Here is a 25,967-nt window from a genome sequence, read left to right as displayed (position 1 = left end):
CATAAATCCCACTAGCAATAACGTGCTCCTCTGATCTTAGTGATATTCAGTTTTAAGTGATGCCAATAACTATTGTAATAATGCTGTATTTATGACAGCATTCATCTAGTCAGTCTGTCCTGAAGACAGTGAACTTAAAAGTAGTGTTCTTTTTTCTTTTTCATTTACTAATGATATACTTAGTTTTATAGGCACTAGTCACAGATCAATCCTTTTTTATGTCTCACTGTGGTATGCAATTTTTTTTTTTTTTTTTTACTAACTGTATGTTTAAAATAATTAGTACTGCTGGATATAATCACTAATTTCCTAAAACTGCAAAAGGCAACTTAATATTTCTGCATAGCAGCTGTAATACACAATATTGCACAGAACTAAATTATTACAAACGGTGCCAGCAGTTTTCTATACACAGTACTTAAGATAATTATAAAAAATCATCTTCATTACTGCTTGCTAGAATTTTTTTTAACAGTTTAATTTGGATAGGTTACAAAATACATTCAAATCACACAGATATAATTACTGTACACCCAAGAAGCTATAAAATGTTTCCAACCAAATCCCTTTGACCCTGTTAATGTCTGTACCTTGTTAATCTAAGGCAAACATTGTTTGTAGTGTGCATTTGTTTTAGAATATGAAAAAAAAGGGGGGAGTAAGGAAATCCCTTAACAGTTGTTATTGATTCCAGCATTTACCGACTGAGAGTTAAGTGCTGTTTACAAAACAGAACAGATGCAGATGCTGACAAAAAGGTAAACAATTGTTGCATGGCTTCCTGCCAGATTCTGAACCGATATATTAAACTCCAAGTGAAGCACATTTCCCCTATGGATTGCACTTATTGCCACTTCATTTCCTATGTGCTCCGTCTCTCTATTGCCGAGCCTGGCACTAAGCTATTTCCAGTTCCTTGCTGACCCCTGAGGCCTGGTGCTACCACACACAGCCATTAGAGAAGGGAATTGCATGTGTCTGACACGGCCTGAAACCAATTATTTGATATTTTCTTCAGAATGATGCCCAACTCTGTTGGGAATGAGCAATCATGAAATAATTTACCTCCTGATTTAATTTTTTCCTGCACAAATTAGTTGTAGACTGAGCTGGCTATACACAGCTGCCTGTGACATAGCTCTGTCTTATCAAGATGATACTTGAAATGAAGCAGGGGGGTCTGACTTGAATAGGTCGGGGAATCCTGCTTTAAAGAGGCATTGACAAGTTTATCAGATATACTGATCACATGTACTCTCTGTTGATTGAAAATGACAGAACCTTAAAGAACTAACAGGGCAGCAGAGAAAACCACAAGGATGCAAACCTTATCAGGGTGTTTCATGTTTTTAAACAACTGTCTGATTTCTGGTTCCCTTTTTGTGTCCTAACATCTTTGGCACATGAATAAAATTTAATAAAATATTAAAAGCAAACTCACATTGGTTCATGGCTGAGTGATCTTCACTAAATTTCCTATTTAGTAGCCCTGTTGTTAGTTATAGTCATAAATGTAAAGAAAGTATGTACTTTTCTGTAACTCAAATCCCTACAAATAGGTTTCATAAAAATAGAACGGACTTAGACTTTATATTTTCTTGTCTCTGAGTCACAGAAACAAGGCAAAGCCTGAGAGGATCACTTGCCCATAAACATAGAAAGCTTCCAAAATTTGCATATGTTTAATCAAATAAAGATATTAAGACTAACTGCTTAAACTCAATAAAGACAACACAAGTCTCTTTAGAGAAACTAACTGGAGGTAAAGCTTCAACCAAATCTGTGCAGTAGTAGCTTGTCCATAAGTTCGAGCAAAGATCTGTCTCATTTTTACATACTGATTCCACATTCAAGTTTAGCTATTAAATCTTAAAGAGGCTGTGATTGCTGCATTTTCCTATTTCTCTCCAGGGTCCAGCCTCCACTAACTAGAACCATATACCATAACTGGGAACTTTATGGCTTTTGTGATCATGACTAAGAAAAATTATAAGAAAAATGCCCATTAAAAAAAGTACACCCTCTTCAGATAGCTGAAGGATTACTGTTTTATTGCACTACAAAAAGAATGTTAACAAAGATGATTATAATTGATTTCAGTACAGTTTGGAAAAAAAGGTGTATGAGGGCACTATAAAACAATTTAACAATATAGCTTTCTCTGACAATGATCATCATAAAATTTGGAGGCAATTTCTCTTCTTTTCAGAATAGATTATTGTCCACTCCAATAATTACACTATGTTGTGCCTTTTGCTAGTGAAAATGCTAACACTAAAATTTTAACTTAATTTCTACCTTGAAGGACAAACAGTATAAAGCCATTTATTCTAGATGAGCTCAGAAAGACCATGTTATAGAATTCTAAACATCAAAACTTCATATTACTTAGTCTTTTTTATTTCACTGGCATCGTAATTTCAAAGGCCACATTAGATTCTCATTTCTGATTTGCACTTACCTGCTAACTTGGGTACTTATTGTTCTGTTATAGAAGAGACTAAACTAGAAATAGGAAATAGGGTAAACTATACTTTTCTAAATAATAGACAAGGGTTTCCTGTCTTTATTCAGTGTTGAAAAGGAGTTGTGAAAGCAAACATTGATACGTTTTGTTTTTGATTGAGACAACAACATATTTACTTATTCTACATCATTTTAAGTAACTTTTCATTTCCTTACATGTGCAATTTTAGATCTCCATTTAGATAGCCCAACCATCATGTTCTTATGAGTGTTTTGGTAAGACTAGAAGCAAATTAAAAATATGTGTATAAACAGAGGAATAGAAATGCAATTTTAAAAATGACAGAGGCAAAATAATTTCTGACTAGAAATCCATAATAAATTTTAAACATTTTAAAGCTAAGGATTATTTTCTCATTTTCAAGTGTGGCATGCAGAGGAATGATTGGTTTAACTCTGAAAGTTGCTAGCAGTTTCTCCTTTATAAATGTCTGTGCAGAGAAATCAGTCTATATTCAGAAAATGTAATTTCAGACCAAGAATTTTAACAGTCCTAAGTGTAAAAGACACAGATTTCCCCTGTTGTGGACTGAATGTTTGTGTCCCTCCAAAATTCTTGTGTTAAAATCCTAAGCCCCAGGGTGGTGGCATTTGGAGATAGGGCTTTGAGAGGGATAGGTGATGAGAGTAGAGCCCTCATGAATGGGATTAGTGTCCTTATAAAAGAGACCGCAGAGAACTCCCTTGGCCCTTCTACCACATGAGGACACAGAGAGAAGAAGACTGCCTTTATAAACCAAAAAGTAAGCCTTTACCAGACTTTAATTCTACTTAACTTGTCCAAACCACAGATTCTGTATCTATAAAATAGGGACAATATCCAACTTTTCAGAGTTGGCTTCAGTATACTTTTTCATCTTTCATGATATCATCATTCAAATGGTCAGAGCTACTTGAGTAGAAGAGAGAATAGAGTGGATTTTGATTGGCCTGCTTTCCAATAGTGATCTTGTGTCTCCCAAGTCTATCGTCTCTTTGGTTTGAGGGACTTCGTTATCTTGAAGGATCTTTTCATTCCTTGAGGGATTCATTTCCCTCATCTCCAATCTTCCTTAACTAAAAGAACAAGGGACTATGAAAAAAAAAAAGGTGCCTTAGAGGTGACTCAGGTCAACCTTTCATCCAGTGCAGATTTTAGGAATCTTTCAAATATTCAAAGGTGTTTATCATATTCTCTTAAGTCTTCCTTTTTCAACCTAACAATAACCTCAAGAAAAATTAAAGATAGGATATATGAGGGTCATGGAGTTTATCCTAGAATTTAAATCTCCTAATTCTATCTTTTCATATTAAAATACAGAGGATTTATTTAACTGAAATTTACTATATATAAATAATCCTTTCTTTTTTGAACATTGAGAAAATAGCATTTACTTAAACCCAAAGGAAATATAATTTGAACAGTAAAATTAATTTGATCACGTAACTAGTCCAAATATAAATACAGTAAAATGTTACAATATAAGAATGGCACTGGTTCTCCTAAAACGTAGATGATATGTGTACAATTGTATATATGGATCTAACTTTCCAGATAATTCCAAATTAGGTTATAATCAAAATGCTAATTGCAAATTTCTAGCTTTTTGAAAGCTGTTCTGACTTTAAAGCCTTATAAGCTAAATGAAAAAAATATTGTAGCATAAACCTTTATGAAATAATAATTTTCCTAACATTAGAGAAACTAGCCGGGTGTGGTGGCTCACACCTGTAATCCCAGCACTTTGGGAGGCCAACGTGGGTGGATCGCCTGAGGTCAGGCATTTGAGACCAGCTTGGCCAGAATGGTGAAATCCTGTCTCTACTAAAAATACAAAAATTAGCTGGGCATGGTGGCAGGCGTCTGTAATCCCAGCTACCTGGGAGGCTGAGGCAAGAGAATCGCTTGAACCCAGGAGGCAGAGGTTGCAGTGGGCAGAAATTGTGCCATTGCACTCCAGCCTGGGCAACAGAGGGAGACTTTGTTCAAAAAAAAAAAAATAATAATAATAAATAAAAATAAATTAGAGAAACTATACAAGAATACAGATGAACAAAATCGGCTATTGAGAAAGTCTTGCTTCTTAAATCACTCTGGAAACTTTGTAAGAGTATCTGTAAGAATAATATTGTTCTCTTCTATAAAAGATCGTCAAATCAAAAAGATCCTGTAATATTTATGTTAACATTATTTCATCTTTTTTTCAAATAACAAAACATACAAGCGTTATACTTGTAAATGCATTGTAATATTAAAGCAGCACATGCTCTCTAAGAAACAAAACATTCAAAACTGAATATAAAGGAGAAAAAAAGTTACCATACAATACCAAGTTGTGGATTAAGTCTAATGACAAGCTTATATGAAATAAAATTTTCTGTCCGGTACCTTATCACAGAAAAATGACTAGAGAGATTGTCACCATATTTTAAATATATGTACTGGAAAACCGGAATTAGTGGCAGACAGAATGCACTCTGGGGTGCCCAGGGGAATACAATCACCCGAACGGCCAACTGGTAGAATAACATAGCACAGCATGGCACAGATAGCACAGCATAGCATAGCCCAGCATAGCATAGCATAGAAGAACATCATAAAAACTACCCCCAGTGAGTGTCTGAGTTAATAACACTAGCAAATCATAACTGGGTTCTGAATCATTATCAATAAAAAAAAAAAGCAAAACACTGAATCAGTGTAGAAGACAGAAATAATATAACGATTAAAAAAGAAAATGTGGCCAGGCACGGTGGCTCACACCTGTAACCTCAGCACTTTGGGAGGCCGAGGCGGGTGGATCACCTGAGGTCAGGAGTTGGAGACCAGCCTGACCAACGTGGCGAAACCCCATCTCTACTAAAAATACAAAATTAGCCGGGCATGGTGGTGCATGCTTGTAATCCCAGCTACTTGGGAGGCCTGAGGCAGGAGAATAGCTTGAACCCAGGAGGTGGAGGTTGCAGAGAGCCGAGATCGTGCCATTGCACTCTAGCCTGGGCAACAAGAGCAAAACTGCAACTCAAAAAAATAAAAAAAGTGAAAGTGGTGAATTATTTTTAATGCTAACTATCATACTGTTTTGCACAGCTTTTGACATCAAGCTGATACACCAAATAATTGCAAACAGAGAAATCTCTTTTCTTTGGCTTATTATCTGTGTGGACTTGGAAAACATTTACCTCTCTGAATCTCAGCATTCTCATATATGAAGTATAAATAATATAAAAGGCTATTCAGAAGATTAAGTGAATCCAAATACGTAAAGGCTTGTAAAGTCTTATACATAATAATAAGTAATCAAATTAGACAGACAGATAGATAGATAGATAGATGGATAGACAGATAGATAGATGACAGATGGGTGGATGGAAAATGTATAGGCCATTCTGGAAAGAACAACCAATCCTCGACCTAAGTACAAAATCAGAAGCAACTAAAGATTGAATAGGTCCAAACTGCCTTAGCTCATTAAGGTATAAGCATGGAAAGGTAAGACATTAGCTCATTAAGACTATAGCATACATACAAAGCCTGCTTAAAATCACTAAATAGAAATTATAATCATTTCAATCATATACATTTAGATTAGGATTATTTAAATTTAAATAAATTAAAATTTATTTTAAATTATTTAAATAGTTTGGAGAAGAAGAAAACAATGACTACACTAAAGTTGAAGAAGTATACAGAGGATTCAGAGAAATGTTTTTAAATAAAATGTGCTATTTCTATCCTGTTTTTCGGTCAGTAGATTATAGCAATACAGGAAGGGCTCTGAGTCAGACAGATAATGAGTTTGAATCCTGGCTTCACTCTATGACCTAGAGCAATTACTTAACATCTCTATGTCTTAGTTTCCTCACTGTAAAGTGGAGATAATGAATAATGGTATCTACCTTGTTTGGTAGGTTAGAAGGTTTAAATGAGATAATGCACATCAATGTCTGAGTCAATACATGTTGCTGTTACTTAAGGATTGTCCTTTCTATAATTTCAGGTAAAATAGAAAGATTTCATGAGCATAAAGATACAGACATAGATTAGAGATAATATAATACAACCCATTCAAGCCATTGTTGCTCATCTCAAAGATGTATTTCCTTAATAAACAAAACATGATCATTGGTCAAATATTAGTGAACAACATAGCTGATCTGTTGAGTTAGTTTAGCAGTTCTCATATGGCAGCAGCAGTAGCGACTCATTGAGTTTTCCTCCCCTTACTGTGTCTACCACAGAACATGGTAGCTGCTAAATGCCTTTCTTATGGTAGGTGGTCAATAAAGCTGAACTGAATTTATTTGCAGACAGCCCACTTGAACAGTGTTTGAAATTTCTTTTACAGGTGACAGATCATTTAATTCTATACTTGTAAGACAAGGCCCAATAGTATGGTGCTTGAGAACATGGGTCCCAGAAATAGAAAGATCTGCATATGAATTCTAAGTATCAATCCTGATTTCATACAACATGATCAGGGCAAGTTAATCTTTCTAAGTTTCTTTCTGTGATCATGAAATTGGGATAATAGGAATGGGTTGTCATTAGCACAGCGCTTGGCACATGGAAAGTGCTCACTTAACTATTGTTTTATACCAAAGTTCAGATAAAGGAGCTTGGGAAAGATTCTATGCACCTACCCTTATGGAAAATGCTTCAAATTCTGGTGTTAAAGAGGACACACATAGTTTTCTCTCATGAATGAGAAAACACTTCAATATCAGCCCTAAAGACTCCATAGCAACTTACACACATTTTCAACCATATGGATCTTTTCTTCTGTTATAAACTATATTTAGCACATACAAAACTTTCGTATTGAAAAGACTTTACAAGTAAGCTGGATTTTATTTCAGAGAATATAAAAATTTTAGAAAACAAGCACACTAATGAGATGCATTTAAAAATTTATGTGTTAACAATTAAAATAAAAGCCTATTTGCTTTGAGCAAAATCATAATGTTCCTAAATTAACTGACTTTGTATTTTGCCATAATCGAATTTGGCAGATGCATCTCTCTTCTGCAATGTGATATAGCTTCTGGAGGAAAATTAAAATTTTAAGACAAAATATTAAACAATTTGAAATTTCATATACCACATTAATTTGGTCATCTGAAATTTTATTAATGAAGATATGAGCAAGTATAGGGAGCTATAGGAATTTTTAAAAGATGATCATAAATTAAAAGATCCATAATAATTCACTAAATAATAATTTTCAAATACTTAAGCCATATAGTTTATGAACTTATTCAGAAATATACCACAGATTTTATATAAAAGCATAACTAATGATAATTTTAGAAATAATCCTATTTTTACCCTGATTTTTCTCCACTGGTAGGAAATTACAACCACAACAAGAAAAGTTTATTATATCACAATAACTTCTTTCCTTTTTTTCCTTTACCTTATGAATAAAATAGAAATTTCCAAACCATCTTTTATTTGTATACATCCTTATAGAAAAAATAGTAGAGAAACTTTTAAAAATAGCTATAGTTAAACTGTTATACCTTCCTAATCAATTACAATACAGAATTTTATAATTATAGTATTTCATAGTTGCTCATTATTAGAATTGACTGACTAAAATATTACAACTTTTAAATTTCCAATTTTAGTTACTGCAAATTTCATCAAATTTTCAATAATTATTTTTACCTAATAATGCTTTGGCTTTGGAAGATACAATGGATTAAAAATCATACTTTTCTGAGTTATGTATATAACTAAATGTACATATACATAACTGAGTATATATGCTTATTATATATGTGTATATTTAATAAGCAGATAAAGGAGCTTATATGTGTATAAGCATATATACTCACTTATATATATGTGTGTATACACACACAGTTTCACAAATACTGTTTGTCATATGCAATCAAGAGAAATTAAACTCTTATTTGAAATATTTTTGGCTTATATTTCTAATATCTTTAACAATTTAACAAGAAAGAAAATACTTCTATAATTATAGAAAAAAATGCATAAGAGAAATGTCTACTGCAAAATTTCATTACATTCATTTACTAATTTTCAAGTTTGCAGTGAGATTTAACCAAATAGAAAAAAATCTTAGAAAATTAAACATATTAAAAGACTTAAGTCAAACCAAACAAAAATTTTAAATGTCACTAACCCAAAGCATGCACTGCTCCTCTATGCTTGCTGGAGCTCTTGCTTGTTTTAACCACACGAACAGCATTTTCTCTGAACTGCAGCTCACAAAAATTTTCAAGAAATTTTGCCATTTCTTCTGTAACAGTATCCAGGTAAGTTTCTTTAATGAATTTCACCGTTGAGGATGGAGCTAAAATTTCACATAGTGTGTTAAAATCCTCTTTTATTATTAAGTATAACTTAAGCATTGTACTTTGATATCCATGAACTATTACATCTAAATTTGAATCTCTGCTGTAAGAAGGAAAGCAGTTCTGCAGAAGATTAGCCAACAGTTTACTCTGTATGTTTTGGTATTTGATTATAACTTCTGATTCTGGATAAAGAAACAAGAGTTGTTGTAAGCACTGCTTTTTCAATAAAATTTTTTGCTGTGAATTGTTTATTTCATTATGGCTTTGTAATCTGCTCACTAAGAAGCGTCGAAGATGCAGTCTTATATCATCCCATATAGACTTGACATCCATAGAGGAATTATCTTCAACAGAATGAAGAGATGTCCTAGAGAGGAAATGGAAAGATGTTCCACTTAGAGTCGACGGGAATGAAACACTGCTGTGGCAGGAGAGGTCCCAAAGTAAATCCAGTATCATTTCTTCTTGATTTTGTTCATTCTTCAACAAATCTTGCTAATGAAATAACATTAGAAATGTGATTAAGTGTAATCGAAAAAATGATTTCTATAGTCATATACAATTTCATAATTTCAGTTTGAAATCAATACTCTAAAATTCCTCATTTTTTTTATTTGAAATTTAACCAATTCAGATGTTTTAGAATGTTAACTTTTATGGTCTACTAAACTTTGAATTGTTTATTTCAAACCTAGCTGATTATCTTTTCAATTAGATCTCTAGACATCGTTTTTAGCCCTCATTGTTATCCACCCGATATACCCTGATCTGTATAAAAACTGTGGCTTAAAAATTCTAAATACAAATCTACAGTAAAATATTGATTGAAATGTATTCCTAAGACAAAATAAATTCAAGATCATGCCCCTAATTCCTGGTAGACAATTTTCATGCTTGAATGGGTATATTTATTATTATAAAACCCCAAATGAACACATAATACAATGCTTTAAAATCATTCTAGAATATAGATCTTTAAATATGGTATGTGCCTAGGGGTTACTAAGATATACTATTCTGAGAAGTAAATTTTAATACATTGAAAGATTTTAACTTTCATTTAAATTCCTTTTTGAGAACTGTGTTAAGAAAGATTTTACTTTGAAAATTAATCTGAGAATATTTCAATTCTCTCCAAAGAAATAACCCAAAATGAGAAAAAGATACTCTCAGAATTGTTCCCCAAAAGATGATATGAAATTATTGCTTTATATTTTCTGTGCTGGCAGAAAACAATGGTGGGTGTAATTATGAATAGAAAGAGACAAAAAAATTACTTTTTTCTTGGACTTTGAATTAGACACACACATTCTTCTTCCATGCTGACTTTCCTAATTAAGTCTATTTTAGCTAATACTGAAATTAGTTTATATTCTCTAGGTACAAACAAGCTGATTACAAGAGAAATGAAAGCAAGGTCCAAGCGGCATAAAATCAGGCTGGCTTTGCAATTTCTTATTGATGAAGATACCAAAGGCATTATGTGTGATTCACAATTATGAACAATTCCTAGACAAATTCCAGGAATTTTCTCTCATTCATTGTAAGCTTTGCAATGTCTAATGTTCTATCTGTAATAAATAATTACACCCAATAATTATATCAATAAATGCTTTTTAAGTATTTATACAAACATTTCCTGGTTTATTCATAATGATAACCCTTTGGCATATGTATTTGAAAACCCAATTTATACATAAGGACACTAAAATCAGGCATGCTTCAGTGACTTTTCAAAAGTCACATACAGTAAGGCACAGAATTATAGAATGGATCCCTGGCTTCTTTCTCTTCATCCACATTCTCTTCATCCACATTCTTTCTGCTACACTCCAGAGAGCCACAAAGTACACATGACTTCTGTGTAGCTTCTTTCTCTCTCCTCTCCTGCTGTTGAGTTATTTTGATACTTCTGGAAAAGAAAGGTCCTTAGATAGGACACATCAGCATTACTGTAAATTCTATAAAGCAAATGAGTCATATTAGTGCCACTGCCTTGATTTTTTAAAGTCAGTCAATAACTATAAATATTTGATTAAACAAAGAATAATAGATTACAGAGGTCTAAAACATATGTTTAGTATGATTGCTTAAATTTTGAAAATAACTTCAGTGTATCTGCCATAATGGGGACCTCTGTTTCTTATTTAAATTGCTAGAAAATTAACAAAAAATTTTCTATGAAAAAACAGATGTTTGAAAAATGCCGTCAGGACTGACATTTTTTGGCATGCAGAAACTTGATAATAAGGTCATTTAAATCTGGATCTGTTTTAATAATGTGGTTCCTTCCTTAAAATAACATGATCAATTATGTGAAAAAACCTAGGACTGGGACAAGCCTATCAGTCTAATGAATTTGAGCAAAACTAAGGTGGCCTTTGCCCTGCAGTGAATAGAGAATGACTTATGTGTGACAGATTAAAAGATAATTAAAAGCTTTTGCTTTTAATTAAATGAGAAAGCATTATTACATCAGTATTAATGAAATTCAATACACATGGCTCTTAATAGAAAGTAAAGGAATAACTATATCCATATTTATTCTTCAAGGATCCACCTTCAGGAGATAATGGGTGAGAGCTTTCCTTAAAAGAATAAGGCTTCAGGGCACACAGTCTTCCTTTCTCTTCCTTTTATTACTTTGTAAACATTAAAGACACATCTGAAATAATAACAACAGGCAAAAACTATTTTCATCTGATTCTGTCATCCTAAGCCATCTACAACCTCCAGATATTTTCCACATCTGCCTTAGTCGATGCTTGATGTTTAGACAAAAATAGTGCCTTTTTTCCCCCAAAATTAAATTAGAACCATAGCTATAGAAATACCTCTTTCTAACAATTGTGCTGCTGCTCTGGGAATCTGTTTTTACAGGCTAGCCAGCCTTGGAGAAACAAGTGTGATAAAATAACTATTCTTGTTGAAGGTTACAAAAACTTCTCTAGCATAGAGGGTGGTCAGTATCCAGAATGACCAGCATAATAATTCTCCGTCATTTGGTGGTCTTGCATAAATTGCTACCTTGATTGAAAGGAACTGGGTAAGACTGCAGGTTAGGAATGCAGGGAATAATAGTCAAGGCCGAATAGACACAATCGATGGGGATTTTATTATGCTTAATAATGAGCATACAAAAAAGGAATAGTTGTGAAAGGATAAAAAATATAATGAATATGAACTTTTCTGGTAGACAGCTGTGATACACATCAATACATTCTGTGGTATTGATATGATATATATCATATCACAAATCACCCAGGAATCATAATATTTAATCTCCATTTACATAAAATTTTATTTTATTGATAAAAATCATAGTTAAAAATTAAAACAAATAGCTCAGTGGATTATATGGGGGATATAGGAACATAAAAACACAAACCCCTATGTATAGTAGGCTAATATGGTCACTCAAATAAATATTTACGTATAGAAATTGAATGAGTTGTATTCCCCGTTTACTCATCCCACTTCATGATAAAACAAAAATTCACTTTACCAGTGTTTTGAGAAATTTTATCAAGTCTCCATGGGAAATGAAAGATGACTCGGATGTACTGTAATTATAGTTAGTTAGCCATTCAAAGCAGTCAGTTGTTGTTTGCAGCTGCACACCTGGACATTGTTTGTTAATTTCGGACTGTATCTCTTTAATGCAATGTTCTATGCTATAAAAAAGAGAAGAAAAAGTTATTTTGGCAGGAGATAGATAATGGCTTTATTTCATAATATCACAGGCCCTGAAATCTTCATATGTGGTACCTGGTTTTATACAATTTACAAATTCATTTGTATGATATGAAAATAATAACAAAGACTATACATTCATAGTTGAAAACAGAGTTCATATTTTCTGGCAGTAAAAAAAGTGATAGAGGAAATATAAAATAGCTACTCAGATGAATTAGAAATTCTTTTGTGTTGAAAAAAATTCAAGCATAGATGCAATTCGGTAATAGCCCTCTTGATAGGCAGTGGATGAAAGGGAGAGATAAAATACTGAACATTGTAAATATTAGAAATATACATTATCTACTAAGAGGTGAAGGACTATATAAATTATGAAAAACTTCAATCAGTGGTATAGTAAGGAGTCATGAAGTAGTCATAAAAGCTCATAATTTTAAAAGTTATAAAGTATACAAGCTATATATACAAGCTATATACACAACTACAGCCAAATACCTTTTTCTTGGCATCCAACTGCACTACAAAAAACAGAAACAAAAATTACTAAAAATTGCATTTAAAAAATGACTGGAAGGAATGAATCAAGGGGTTAATAGCAATTATATTTGGGTGGGTGTAATCAGATAAGTGTTAAATTTTACTTTTCCATATTTTCTAAATATTTATAAGGCATAAAATAAAATGCTTCATTCACCAAAAAAAGTAAATCAAGATCAGAAAAAGAAATGTCCAGTTGAATCTTGCAATACGTATCTGTTTTAAAACTTCCATTCAATGTATCCTTCCTGTTGATAAAATAGCAGATATACTATGTTATTTTAATTTCCATATACCATTATGTGCATTGATGATTATAAATCTTTATGGGGTAAACTGGTGACCTTTAGCAGAGTGCCATCTGCGCAGCCACAGGGATATGACATATTACTACCACCTGATGGCAGCATATCTAAACTTCAAGAAAGCTTTCAAACAGGCAAATTCCTTTGAAGTTGAAACACCTCACCAAAAATTGACAGCTATGCATTTGTCTCTTAATCATATTAAGAAAGATTTGTTACCAAGAGGTAAAGTTAGTGTTTTGAAAAGGTAACTGCTATTAATTAAAGGTTCCATATGATAGACCCTGGTAGGCTTTAGAAACCAAGCGCTTATTAAAATAGATGTCATATGAAAGACTCTTTGAAATTCATCCAGGTGTGGGTTGCCTATAAAACATACACTGTAACAGTTTAAGTAAAACTTTTCAGGAGATTTCTGAGCATGAGTGAATTCAAACTAAATTACCTTGAAACAAATACATTCTGAGAATCAAAGAGCCTTTTCATGAAAACAAAGAACTTAAAAGAAAAACAATACCTCCTCTGGCCAGAGGCCACTCAGTTTCCTGATGGGACAGCCATATTCAGGAATACCAGTTCTACGTCTGAGAAGAGATTGGCATGTATTTTCTTAACTTATGTAAGCACTTCTATGGACTGAGAAACACAATGCCCTAAGCATACACCTTGACTCTAGGGACTCTTTATCAAAGGTTTTTATTATAGCATCCTCATGTGTCTCATTCAATGAAACCTAATAGATTACAGCAATGTGAATTGGAAAGGCTCAGCAGCTAGTCTACCTAAATCTGTTTCAATGAGGACTCAGATTTTAGGCTAATTTCTAACATCTGAATCTGAGCAGAAGCCAACAACTACAATTTATAAATAGGGTAAAGCCTTTAGAGGGCTAGATATTTTAGTAATTTGTCCAAACACTGACAAAGGGATTGAGTGGCTGCATTTCAGGGGACCTCCCTCATTGATACAAACTAAGACAGATAAACTTAATTTTAAAATCATTTTGTCACAAATCATAAAATGTCAAAACTAATTATCTACACCTGAATTTTTTTTAGTTGGCTATCTTGTCTGCCACTCACCAATGCCTATACATCTTGTTCTAAAAACTTAACCATCTGAAGTCTAGATATTTCTTGTTCAATTGTTATATAAATATTTTCAAAATTTATGATAAATGTCAGTTTGGTATGTAATCTGACAATTTATCTTCTTTAATCAAGGTCAAAATAAAATATAATTTAATTTTCACCATTTAAAAGGTAACGTTTTCAAACATTATCTTTCAAATGCTACACATTATTCAGGATTATAAACATAGGTAGTAAAAGTGTACGGAAATGCACTGGAATGATCAGCAGCACCCTCTGGCAGAGTGGGGATGGAAGTGGGATAAAATTGGGGAGAGGTACATAGAGAGCTTTAGCTATACTAGTAATGTTTTATTTCTTAAACTAGATGGTGGGCACAGGACTATTTGTCATACTACTCTACGCCTTTTCATATGTCTCAACATTTCTTAATAAATTTGAACCCCAATGTGCTTTAATTATAATGACTCTGAATTAGCTAAGTTAATGATGTGTGCAAGTGGATGCATTACTGAGAGGCTGTGTATAAATCAATTTATAAAGCATTTTTAAAATGCAACATGGAGTATGCTTTTTTAAAAAGATATCTATGGTAATTTTCTCATTCAACATCCATTCCCAGATTCCCTGACTGTAAAAATTGCTTATTGAATGAAGGCATTAAATTTGACAAACATTAGCTGAATGTTAAATATGTAGTAGGCATTGTGATATATACTAGGGAACCCAATGTGAATAAGACGTTGTCCTGTCCCTAAAGGAATTCTGTCTAGTGAAAGAGATAAACCTGTAAATAAACAACTACAACACAGTAAGACTTGATAAGGACTGTGTACAATGTGCTAAGGGAGTACACAGGAGGGAGCCACCAAAAGTGCCTGTGGGAGGTGTAAAAAGGTTTTTCCTTGTAGAAGAGGAGATTATATGCAAGGATGTTGCTTTAAGAACATTAGTAGAATCACTGTACTTAAAATTCCCTGACACCTCACCCCTTAGAAGTCAGTACTCGTCATCTAACCTCACTGTTGTCTCACTTTAAAACTACATTTATTTGAAGAATAAGAAATACGAATTTATTTTTATGGTCACTACTACATTCATGCATGTATGGATGTATGTGTGTATGTATGTATGTACCATCTCACTTCCAAAAAGGCTGAGATGTCCTACTATTGGACAGACTGCATTAAATAACAATAGTAGTCCAAGAGCTGATTAATATTGAACTGGTACAGTTGGAGATAGGATGAGATACTGAAAAACAGAAGAGGATAATGATAACATCTTGAAACTTCAGCTTATTATAAAGTTCTTACAAGATTTCAGAAGTATTATCCAGTCACAAAATAGTTAAAAGGAAAAAAAGTATGTTCCATTGATAAACTATGAGAACTTTTTAAATAAAAAGATTGTAGAAAACACATATATGGCTTTCATGGAATGTTAGAATACAAAAATTTTTATTTCTTAAATCAGGATAGATGCCTCATGGCAAAGCTTAAAGACTTATTTATTACAGTATGGAAAACCCAAAATAAAAAAAAAATTTTTTTAAGCTTTTACATTGTGATGCTCTTGCTTATACTTCTTACCCACAAAATAAGTTCAACTTAAGGAAAAGACAAGTCTTTTCAATTGTTACATTGACATTTCAATTCTGTTACATTTCTGTCCATTTCTGTGCTTTTTGTGTTTAAAAAGACAAAGAAATCATTCTGAGGTAAACAGATTTTCTAGTTTTTAGATAAGCCCTATTTATCTAACTAGATTACTAGCATTCCTTGGAATTATCAGGTAATTAATAGGGAAGAGGGCTGATGTATACAAACTAGTATGTAATTAAAATATAAGTCAGCCATGAAATGAAAACTTACTTTCCTGAGACAAAGACATTTCTGGATAATATTTTTTAAAAAGTCAAAAAATACTCCTAACACAACTACTTTAATGGCTAAAATGGTGAGAAATTAAAACTTATCCTGAATTGTTTTCTATTTCAGAGACATTTAATCATTTCAAAAAGATGTAATTACACTTCAGGAAAAAATACCCTTGACAGCAAATCTTTCTCATACGTATCCTTTCCTTTCCATTCCTTTTGTAAAAGATTTGGCCTAGGCCCTTATCATTGCTCATTGGGACTATATATTAATAGCCTCTCTCAGAATTTCCATCTATTGTTAACCCACCTTTTGTTCAGAGTTTACTATGAGCAACACAGTATGAAAGAAACTTTAGAGTTAGTTAGGGTCCTCTCTTGATTTGTTGTTATATACCACGAATCCCCCTACAAAAGTTGAGAATGGCTCTTGAATGGTGCAGATGCTTCAATTTGGACCATTCACACCTAGTGTAGGCCTGTATCAACCTAAGAAAATCTAAAGTGCTTTCAAAAGAGTCAACCAATTGTGAAATACTCCCAGAAATCCAGTCGGTGGCAGGATAGTACTCACAGGACCAAAATGATCTTGTACTGATAAGAACGAGCTTCCCAACGCAGTTAGATCACTTCTTCTGCCTCCTAAATCTACATCTGATTTGGATCACTTCTCATAAACTAGTGACAGGAGCAAGATGGAAGTGGCACAGGGCTATGTTAATAATATAAAGAGAAGTTTCTAGAAACATTCTATAGGGCTAGAAAGACATAGTCTAATACCCAAGAAAATCAAGAATAAGTAAATGTGCTCCTTTTTTTTTTTTTTTTTTTTTTTTTTTTAACCTATGGCAGCTTGCCCAGGAATTTCAGCACAATTTAATGAAGTCAGAAGATGGTTTATCCCAACAAAACCATACAAACTGAAATTAGGAAGAGAAAAGTGAAGGATCTGCACCAGCATTTGCTCTGTGCCAACTCCCTTGATTCTCTTTCAGAGAAAGAGATAGTGAAAAAACAGAGTGTAATGGGACGTACGTAAAAAACGTACGTAGTAATGGGAATCCAAAGAGATATGGGAACAGATCAGGTCTACATCTTTATCTCCATTGTCCTGATTAAATCAATCATTAAGCCAGATAACAGATTTACTAGAAGCTACAAACTGAAGGTTTTAATAATACCTGTGGTTTATGTGTGAGGAGGTAGGCATACAGTAAATACTCTCATATATATATGATTATATATATATGAAGCAGTATATATATGTCATACATATGTAGTATACACATTGTGTGTGTGTATATATATATACACACACATATATACACACTAAGTAAAAAAAAATCTAACCACAGAATATACATATAATTCCCATTTGTATAAAAATATATTTTGGGGTGCATACATGTTTATGTAGAGAATATTTCCAGAAAATTACACAATAATTTATCAAGATAGCTTTCCTCTAAAGAACAAGACTAGGAGGGTCAGAGGAATGGTAAAAGTTTTCTTCTTCACTGCTCTTCTCTACTGTTTGAAATTTTATCCGGAGTATGTGTTACTTTTATAATGCAAAAAATATTTAAGGAAAAATGCATTTGAAGGTAGCTTCATCTATCATGTTCTATTCATCTAACTTTAAGATAAAACAAAAGCAATAATACCTAACAAACATGTCTAACGCACATTTATTGACTATCTGCTAGCCTACTACGTGCCAAGACTGTTTTAGGCAGTGAAAATACAGTGAAGAACAAGTAATATCTTCAAAGTGGAAATCAAAAATCTTTTTTTAAAAAATGGAATTACTGGCCAGGCATGGTGGCTCACGGCCATAATCCCAGCACTTTGGGAAGCTAAGGTGGGTAGATCACCTGAGGTCAGGAGTTCGAGACCAGCCTGACCAACATGGTGAAACCCCGTCTCTACTAAAAAAGTACAAAATTAGCTGGCACATGCCTGTAATCCCAGCTACTTGAGAGGCTGGGGCAGAAGAATTGCTTTAACCCGGGAGGCGGAGGCTACAGTGAGATGAGATTGCACCATTGTACTCCAGCCTGGACAACAAGAGTGAAAGTTCATCACGCACACACAAAAAAAGGAATTACTTTTAAATTCCAATTTAGTTCTTTATGAATGAGACAGAGTTTCATAACGTTGTCTAGGCTGGATTCGAACTCTTGGACTCAAGCAATCCTCTGGCCTCAGCCTCCCAAGTAGCTAGGACTACAGGCATGTGCCACCATGCCTGGCTTAAAGAAAAGTCCTTAAGTAGAAAATAAAGGCAACAGCTTCCAGCCCCTTCCCATCCCAGCTCCCATTCCAGGTCCCATGAAAGGATATTCTTAGTCATGGCATTCTAGAATTTCGATTGTGATTAGCAATGGATGTGGTGTTAGTGACCATTTTTAGACAAGGTGTTGACTCAGCTGAGGCCATGACAAGGGTCTTTTCCAGGGAAAGTTGACAGGCTTGGATTCAATCTCCAGGCATCATCCAACATGAAAGATGAGCCGGCCACAGCAGTCATATCTGTTACCAAGGCTCCAGTCCTCTTACAGTGTTCCCTCCCCTGTTCCTGCTTTCAGAGCTGGGCCAGGTCTTCACCAGGCACCTCAGATTGTTACATCAAGGGTGGGGCTTACTTCCCACTGACCCATTAACTAATATCCTCTCTGGGAAATAGTGGTCCAACTACTATTGGCTCAATCTCTTTATGAGGTCTGGATTTTCAGTATAATACTATTCAACTTTTGTTATTACAACAATTTATAAACAGGCAGACACGTGCTTCCCTTTCCTTATTTGCCATGGAAAGATAATACAATAATATCTTTTAGGAATATCCCCAAACAACAATTCTCTATTGTCTTATGCTTATTTGGCCAAGAGTAGGTGAAGCTAACACACTTAAAAATAAAAGCTATACTGTACTTAAAAAAAACCTCAAACACTTGAAATGTCCACAATACTTGAAAAAGTCTTGTAACAATCATCGAATGGAGCTACTGACTCCACATTTTACCCTATTCATTCTAGCCTCCTAAAGCAGAGGAGGATGCATTCTTAATTCTGGAGAGAAGAACAGAGCTGGAAAGGCCCAGTCAGAGTTGGAAAGTGGGTTAAAGTTTTATTCTGGGTTCAACAGTAGTTGGGGGAATTAGCCCTTTCCAGGTTTCTTCCTATGTGGCCTGGTCTTGTTCAGCAGGAGGGGAGAAGAGGTCGGGATTCTGTGAGATGTAGTGTATAATGAAGAAACCCAAAACTGAAGTGCAAACACAGGAAGTTACAAAAATGATTGCAAACATTAATTTGCATCTACTTATTATTAAATAAGTGCCACAATATTGCCAGAAATAATAATGCACAGTAAAACCTTTGAAATGACTAATTTTCATTTTGTATAATTTGCTCTGGCTATAAAATATATTAATATTTGTGTGTGTGTGTGTGTCTGTGTGTCTATATAGTCATAAAATACCATCATATGTATATATAGTCATAAAATTCCATCATATGGAAAACTTGAAAGCAAATTTTTAATATGGAAGCTCAAAAAATGTAAGCATTATATAAAAAAGAAGTGTAATCTATGGAATATGTACCCTTTCATTAATAGACATGGTTAAATGTCTCCCCTCTCCCTGCATTTTCTAGGTGAAGTCAAATAAATAGTATTATTGCTAGTAGCAATTCTTATTTTTGAGACAGGGCTCACATTTTTGCCCAGGCAGTAGCGCAGTGGTGCAATCACAGCTCACTGCAGCCTCCACCTCCCAGGCTCAAGGGATCCTTCCACCTCAGCACCCCAAGTAGCTAAATCCACAGGGGTATGCCACCACACCAGCTAATTTTTGTTTTTGTTTTTTGTAGAGACAGTGTTTCGCCATGTTGCCCAGGCTGGTCTCAAGTTCCTGAGCTCAAAAGATCTGCACACGGCACGCAGCCTCCCAAAGTGCTGGGATTGTAGGCATGAGCCCCCACCCGACCTGGTAGCACTTCTTGTTCCTTCCTTCCTCCCTGCCTCGGGTCCTCCCTCCCTCTTTCCTTTTCTTTCCTTTCCTCATTTCCCTTTCCCTTTCCTTTCCTTTCCTCCCTTCCTTTCCAGACAGCCTGTTGCCCAAGCTGGAGTACAATAGTGTGTGCAGCCTCAAATTCCTGGGCTCAAGCAGTCCTCCCACCTCAGCCTCCCGAGTAGCTAGGACCACAGGTGAGCAACCAACCAAGGTTGGGCTAATTTTTTTTTTTTTTTCAGTAGAGATGGGGTATTGCTATGTTGTCCAGGCGAGTTTTAAACTCCTGCCCTCAAGTGATCTTCCTGCCTTGGCCTCCCAAAGTGTTGAGATTACATCTTTCTTTAGATTAAAAAAAAAAAAAAGAAAAAAAAGGAGTCCAGCGGCGTTGGTACTAGCAAAACTTACTTCCTAAGATACACACAGAGGTTGTCTATAATTAGGAAATGAAAAAGTAAAATAAATTGTTAAGATACAATTATATTTATCCAACTGAACATTAAGGGGGAAAAAAATCATTCTGTGTCTTTTTTTTTTTTTTTTTTTTTTTGAGATGGAATCTCGCTCTGTTGCCCAGGCTGGAGTGCAGTGGCGCAATCTTGGCTCACTGCAACCTCCGCCTCCTGGGTTCAAGCAATTCTCCTGCCTCAGCCTCCTGAGTAGCTGGGATTACAGGTGCACACCACCATGCCTGGCTGATTTTTGTATTTTTAGTAGAGACGAGGTTTCACCATATTGGCCAGGCTAGTCTCGAACTCCTGACTTTGTGATCTGCCTACCTCAGCCTCCTAAAGTGCTGGGATTACAGGCATGAGCCCACCGCGTCCAGTCTATGCTGTGTCATATTGTGAGCCCAGAAGAACTTCTGTACCTCAATATTTTGTAAAACATGTACCACTCAGTTCATTAGTGCTAAAGTATGCAGTTTTCAGTTAGGGAACTAATGATACGGAGGTACAACATTCATAATGTTTCTCTTTGGCATGTTATTTACCTCTTGTTACCTATTTTGATATGTGTTTGAATAAATGATTCATTATCACTAATTTCTGCTGTCGGACCTATTAGTCACCCAGGTCTGACTTGAATGGAAAGGAGAATGTAAAAGTGAAGTGGTCTGAGAATGACAGCCTCTCTTGAAGGGCAGGTGAAGGTTCAGTGACCTTTGGGCACACTGGTCCATTCTGGTGAATCACTGCTTTGGGGAAGCAATAGACCCTGTGGCTCATAAAACCTGATGATATTAAGGAGAGAGAAGGAATTCATAAATAGATGTCAGGGTCACTGCTACTTTAAAAATTCAAGTATAAGGAAAAAACTATCGTATTTTAAAATGAATTACTAATGTTGTTTTTTTCTTTTAAAACTATGGAGGAAAACCTATACCATACAGATGTTCATTACTTATTCAATGTACACTACTGGGAGATAAATAGAACTGTTAGAATACAAAAATGCCAAGGGTAATTCAACTACTGCAGTGTAAGTGTGGCATAACTGATTCGTCATGACATACAATTTTCTAAAAGCTATTCTGTTAGAAGGCAATAAATGAGCGCATAAATGATTTATACTCTTCTGAACCACAGTTATTATTCAGTATTTTATTTTTAAAAATATATATACTCTATACTATTATGTTTATTCTCTGGAGTATAATGAAAACATAATTGAATTTGATGAAAAATAGACTTGATTCTAAATGTAGCATACAGCACATACAGCTACTTCCTTATTTTGTCCCTTGTGAAGATCAATGGTCACTTGAGGTGGTTCTGCTCTAGGTTCGTTTTAATATATGAGCAATAAAATATTTTTAATTTAAAAATTATATCCTATGTTCCATACTGTATTTTCTTTTTAATACTAACATCTGAGTTTTGACCTAATAACTATTTTTTAATGCAAAATACAATGTTTTAATCACTGTTTTACTTTTAAATATGATTTCTCTTTGACTAGGTAAGGCAAAAAATTAAGTATATATGGTTCATAAATAAAACTAAGCAATCCAGAACAAAAGCATCCGAGTTCAGTGACTTGTTTTATTTTGATGGAGCCTAAGTTCCATTGTGAAGGAAAAGGTTTACCTTTTAAAAAATAGTTCAATTTTTAAAAATATAAGCATCTCTGAAATTTAGGTAATGTCTTGTTAATCTATTTAAGTAAATACTATTTTCATTTGTAAGTTTCTTTGAGTTAGAAACTGTGTCATAAAATACATAAATATATAACATGAAAGTTATATAAATACATAATTACCCTAAAGTTTATTTTATATTTATATGAAATATCAACTATACATTCACAGTTTGGTTGTCTATCTCTAAAATACATATATAATGTGTATATGTATAGGTATAGTGTAAAGGGCAAATACAAATTAAAAATAAAAAGTTTAATTTTCCCTGTTGAAAATAAGGGAAAAGATTTCCCTCCTCTCCTTTTTCCTTAGAGCATTTACCTTAGAAAGCTTGTAATCATAGGCCAAGCATGGTGGCTCGCGCCTGTAATCCCAGCACTTTGGGAGGCTGTGGCGGGTGGATCACCTGAGTTCAGGAGTTCAAGACCAGCCTGGTCCACATCGTGAAACCCCATCTCTACAAAGAATACAAAAATTAGCTGTGTGTGGCAGCAGGTGCCTGTAATCCCAGCTACTCGAGAGGCTGAGGCACAAGAATCGCTTGAGCCAGGGAGGCAGAGGTTTCAGTGAGCTGAAATTGCATCATTGCACTCCAGCCTGGGTGACTAAAAAAAAAAAAAAAAAAAAAAAAAAAAACGGAAAAGCCTGTAATCATAAGTACTTTCTCATCTTTTGCCATGTATCTATTCCTTGGAAGACTAGGAAGACATGTATCTATTCTTTGGAAAACTTGTCAGCAGTCCTTTTGTCAGCTTTGTGACCCAGGAATGCCCTTCTCAAGAAACTGGGAGCTATCTTTTTGAAATGCAAGCATCAAGGGAGATAGCTGCCCAATCTCCCAGTTCCTGTGAGAGAGTAAGAGCCTAACTGCATTGGTTGCCTGTTCCAATTTGCAAAACGATCTCCGGTTATAAAGACACAAAAAAGTTTGTTTCTCCTCAGGATAAAGCCAATTAGCTAACATTAATTTACCATGGTAAAAAGTTAGGATGAACTATGTGTGACAAAATGTGCTATCCAGTCTTCCTACTTGAGGACTAGTGATTGTTTATCTTGATAACATGTAATGTAATGGGCTGTATCTGCTTCGCTATTTAAAGGAGTGAGATTCCCTTCCATTTTTGCAAGCTCTTAGTGAACTGCCTGAAATGCACATCATATTCTGGTTTTTAATTCAATAATAAAAGCGTTTCTTTTTCCTTTCTCTACTACCTTCATGGAGAGGATTTCTGGGATGGGAGATGTTTTTAAGTATAATTCTCCAATAATATGCTATCTTTTCAATTTACTTATGCCCATTGTTATAATAAAGAACTAACTATTCTCATGTAAAGCAGAAGGAAAAATATCATAGGAACATTTCACTTACTTGTTTCAGTTTCTTTGGAAATTCAATGTAACTATATCTTAAATTATAAAAAAGGAAATGCTATGTATCATTACACAATATTAATTTTTACTGTGGTTTGCACATTTGTAACCCACATGAGGTAAAGTAGAACCATTGATCAAAATGATGCAAATAAGTAACTGTCTGATTATAGGGTCCACAACTACATATGAAGACAGAGTCCTTTCTACCAAAGAACACGTATTAATGAGAAACCATTTAGCTGTCACTGTTTCCCTCAGTATTTGGCAACACGACTTTTTGGGATAGGTGATGACTAATCTAGTATAACAACTCTCTATAAAGTCTCTAGCCTCCTACTTAAGTGAGAAAGAATCTTAAATATTATGCAAAAAAATTTTAATGTTCTGTTTTTAGTAACTCAAGCAATCATGGCCTTACACTCTAACCATATTAATGAAAATTCAGAACATCAATATTGACAAGCTCTAAAAAAACATTAGTGCCAATTTAATAAACTTTAATTGCCTACTTCAAGATAGTGCTTATATTTTCTAGTCTTAAAAATGCTACTCAGATAAAGACAACCATGTACACTTTAAGTGAGAGGGAGTCTAATCAATATTTTGGGGGAAAGTTAATGACAATTAAAACCTAAAATTATCTAAGAGCAGGACACAAATAGACCAGGTAAATTTCATATAAGTGAAATGTGAAAACAACTTGTTTTAAATAATTAACAATATTTACCTTGCAGCATTTTGTTCAATCTTTTCATCAATATCACTGAAGATCTGCTCAAACTCCAAGTCTCCAGGAAATGAGTTTAACAAACAATGTAGGTCAAAAGAATTATGAGAATATTCATCATCCCAATCCATTCTGAGGAGCAAGAATAAATAATAAAACATGTCAGTTCCCCTACAATGGCCAAGGATAGGGGTGGGCAGAAATTCACCTCAAGTTGTGATACTAAACCAAAAATAATAATTCCCATTTATAGGCATAATGAAATATAGCAGTTGGAGAACTAGGGTATTATAAAGCTAGGTAGAATGTTTTGTTATTTAAATTTCATGAGGTGTGACCTAATTTTCACACTTTTCTATGGTTTGAAAGCTGAACAAAACAGCATCCCTCAGAGAGTACTTAAGCATCCTATAGCTTCTCATTATGGCCAAGAACTGTAATGGAAGTGACAGAGCCCACAGACCACTGTGAACAAGGGTGGGTGCAGCAAAAATTCAATACCTTCCCTCAACTCTTGTCAATATACTTACCTGGAAATTGTAGCCTTAGACTTTTTAAAGCCTCACCCCACTGGGTCTATTTATATGTGAAGGATGCAAAACTATCCTTGAGTTCCTCTAGCACCCCTTGACAACCTCAGTATTGATACCTAACTAAAAACTGAATGATATGATACTCCTTCTTGAGGCACATGCATTTCATCACCATCAAAGCTTTAATCATTCATTCTGTCTATGTACTGAACGCTTGATAGGTTACAGCACTGCTATAGAGGCTGGGATATAGCTGCAATAATTTAAATACCCTGCCCTCATGGAGTTTTTATTCTAGTGGGGAAGACAGATTTTTTATAACACATAAACAGATATATTTAATCAAAAATCACATGGTGAGAAGTGCTATAAGAACAAGTAAAGCATGGCAATGGGCTAAATTAAGAGTGATACAGCAAGGGCAGAGTGTGAGCTATTTTATCAGGGAAGGTCTCTGAGGAGGTGATATTTGTGTAGAAGAAGTAAGTGCAGAAGCTATGGGGAAAGAAGTAAGTGGGAAAGACAAACTACCTTCTTGATTACTTTGGCCAAGAAATGACTCTTACCACATCTGCTTAAATGTGGTTAAGAGCTCTCTAGTGAGAGCTAGTCACATGACTCTACCTGGCGGCGAAGGTGTCTGGGAAATGCCACTGGCTGGACATTTGATTCCAGGAAAGCTCTATGCCATGAATGGAGATCATTAATCTTTGGCAGACAGCTAGCCTTTCTGCCACCACCATTCATTTGGTTAAACTTGATTCTCCACTTTCATGATATTGATTTGCCTCAAATGTCTAAATGATCCATGGCGATCCATTCTTTTTTACTGAC

General features: G+C 34.4%; 1 protein-coding gene across 11 annotated transcripts in view; it reads right to left on the bottom strand.

Annotated features, from left to right (window-relative positions):
- KIAA0825 (KIAA0825 ortholog) overlaps positions 1 to 25,967 on the bottom strand; it is a 475,219-nt gene that overhangs the window by 371,441 nt on the left and 77,811 nt on the right. For 2 of the 11 annotated variants that reach the window (XM_050794274.1, XM_050794276.1), the window contains exons 3-6: positions 24,601 to 24,732; positions 13,027 to 13,044; positions 12,341 to 12,509; positions 8,661 to 9,330 (exon numbers count right to left, since the gene is read on the bottom strand). In XM_050794274.1, the coding sequence (XP_050650231.1) occupies positions 8,661 to 9,330; positions 12,341 to 12,509; positions 13,027 to 13,044; positions 24,601 to 24,731 (988 nt within the window). In that variant the 5' untranslated portion in view covers position 24,732. Of the gene's footprint in view, positions 1 to 3,351; positions 3,584 to 8,655; positions 9,331 to 10,583; positions 12,510 to 13,026; positions 13,050 to 17,748; positions 22,574 to 24,600; positions 24,733 to 25,967 lie in introns of those variants that run through there. The other 9 variants (XM_050794277.1, XM_050794278.1, XM_050794285.1 and 6 more) reach the window with 9 other exon arrangements.

Source organism: Macaca thibetana, chromosome 6, assembly GCF_024542745.1.
Source record: "Macaca thibetana thibetana isolate TM-01 chromosome 6, ASM2454274v1, whole genome shotgun sequence".
In the NCBI taxonomy this organism is placed as follows: Eukaryota; Metazoa; Chordata; class Mammalia; order Primates; family Cercopithecidae; genus Macaca; species Macaca thibetana.
Note: the sequence above shows the minus strand (reverse complement) of the source record. Positions and strands in the feature narration are given on the sequence as shown.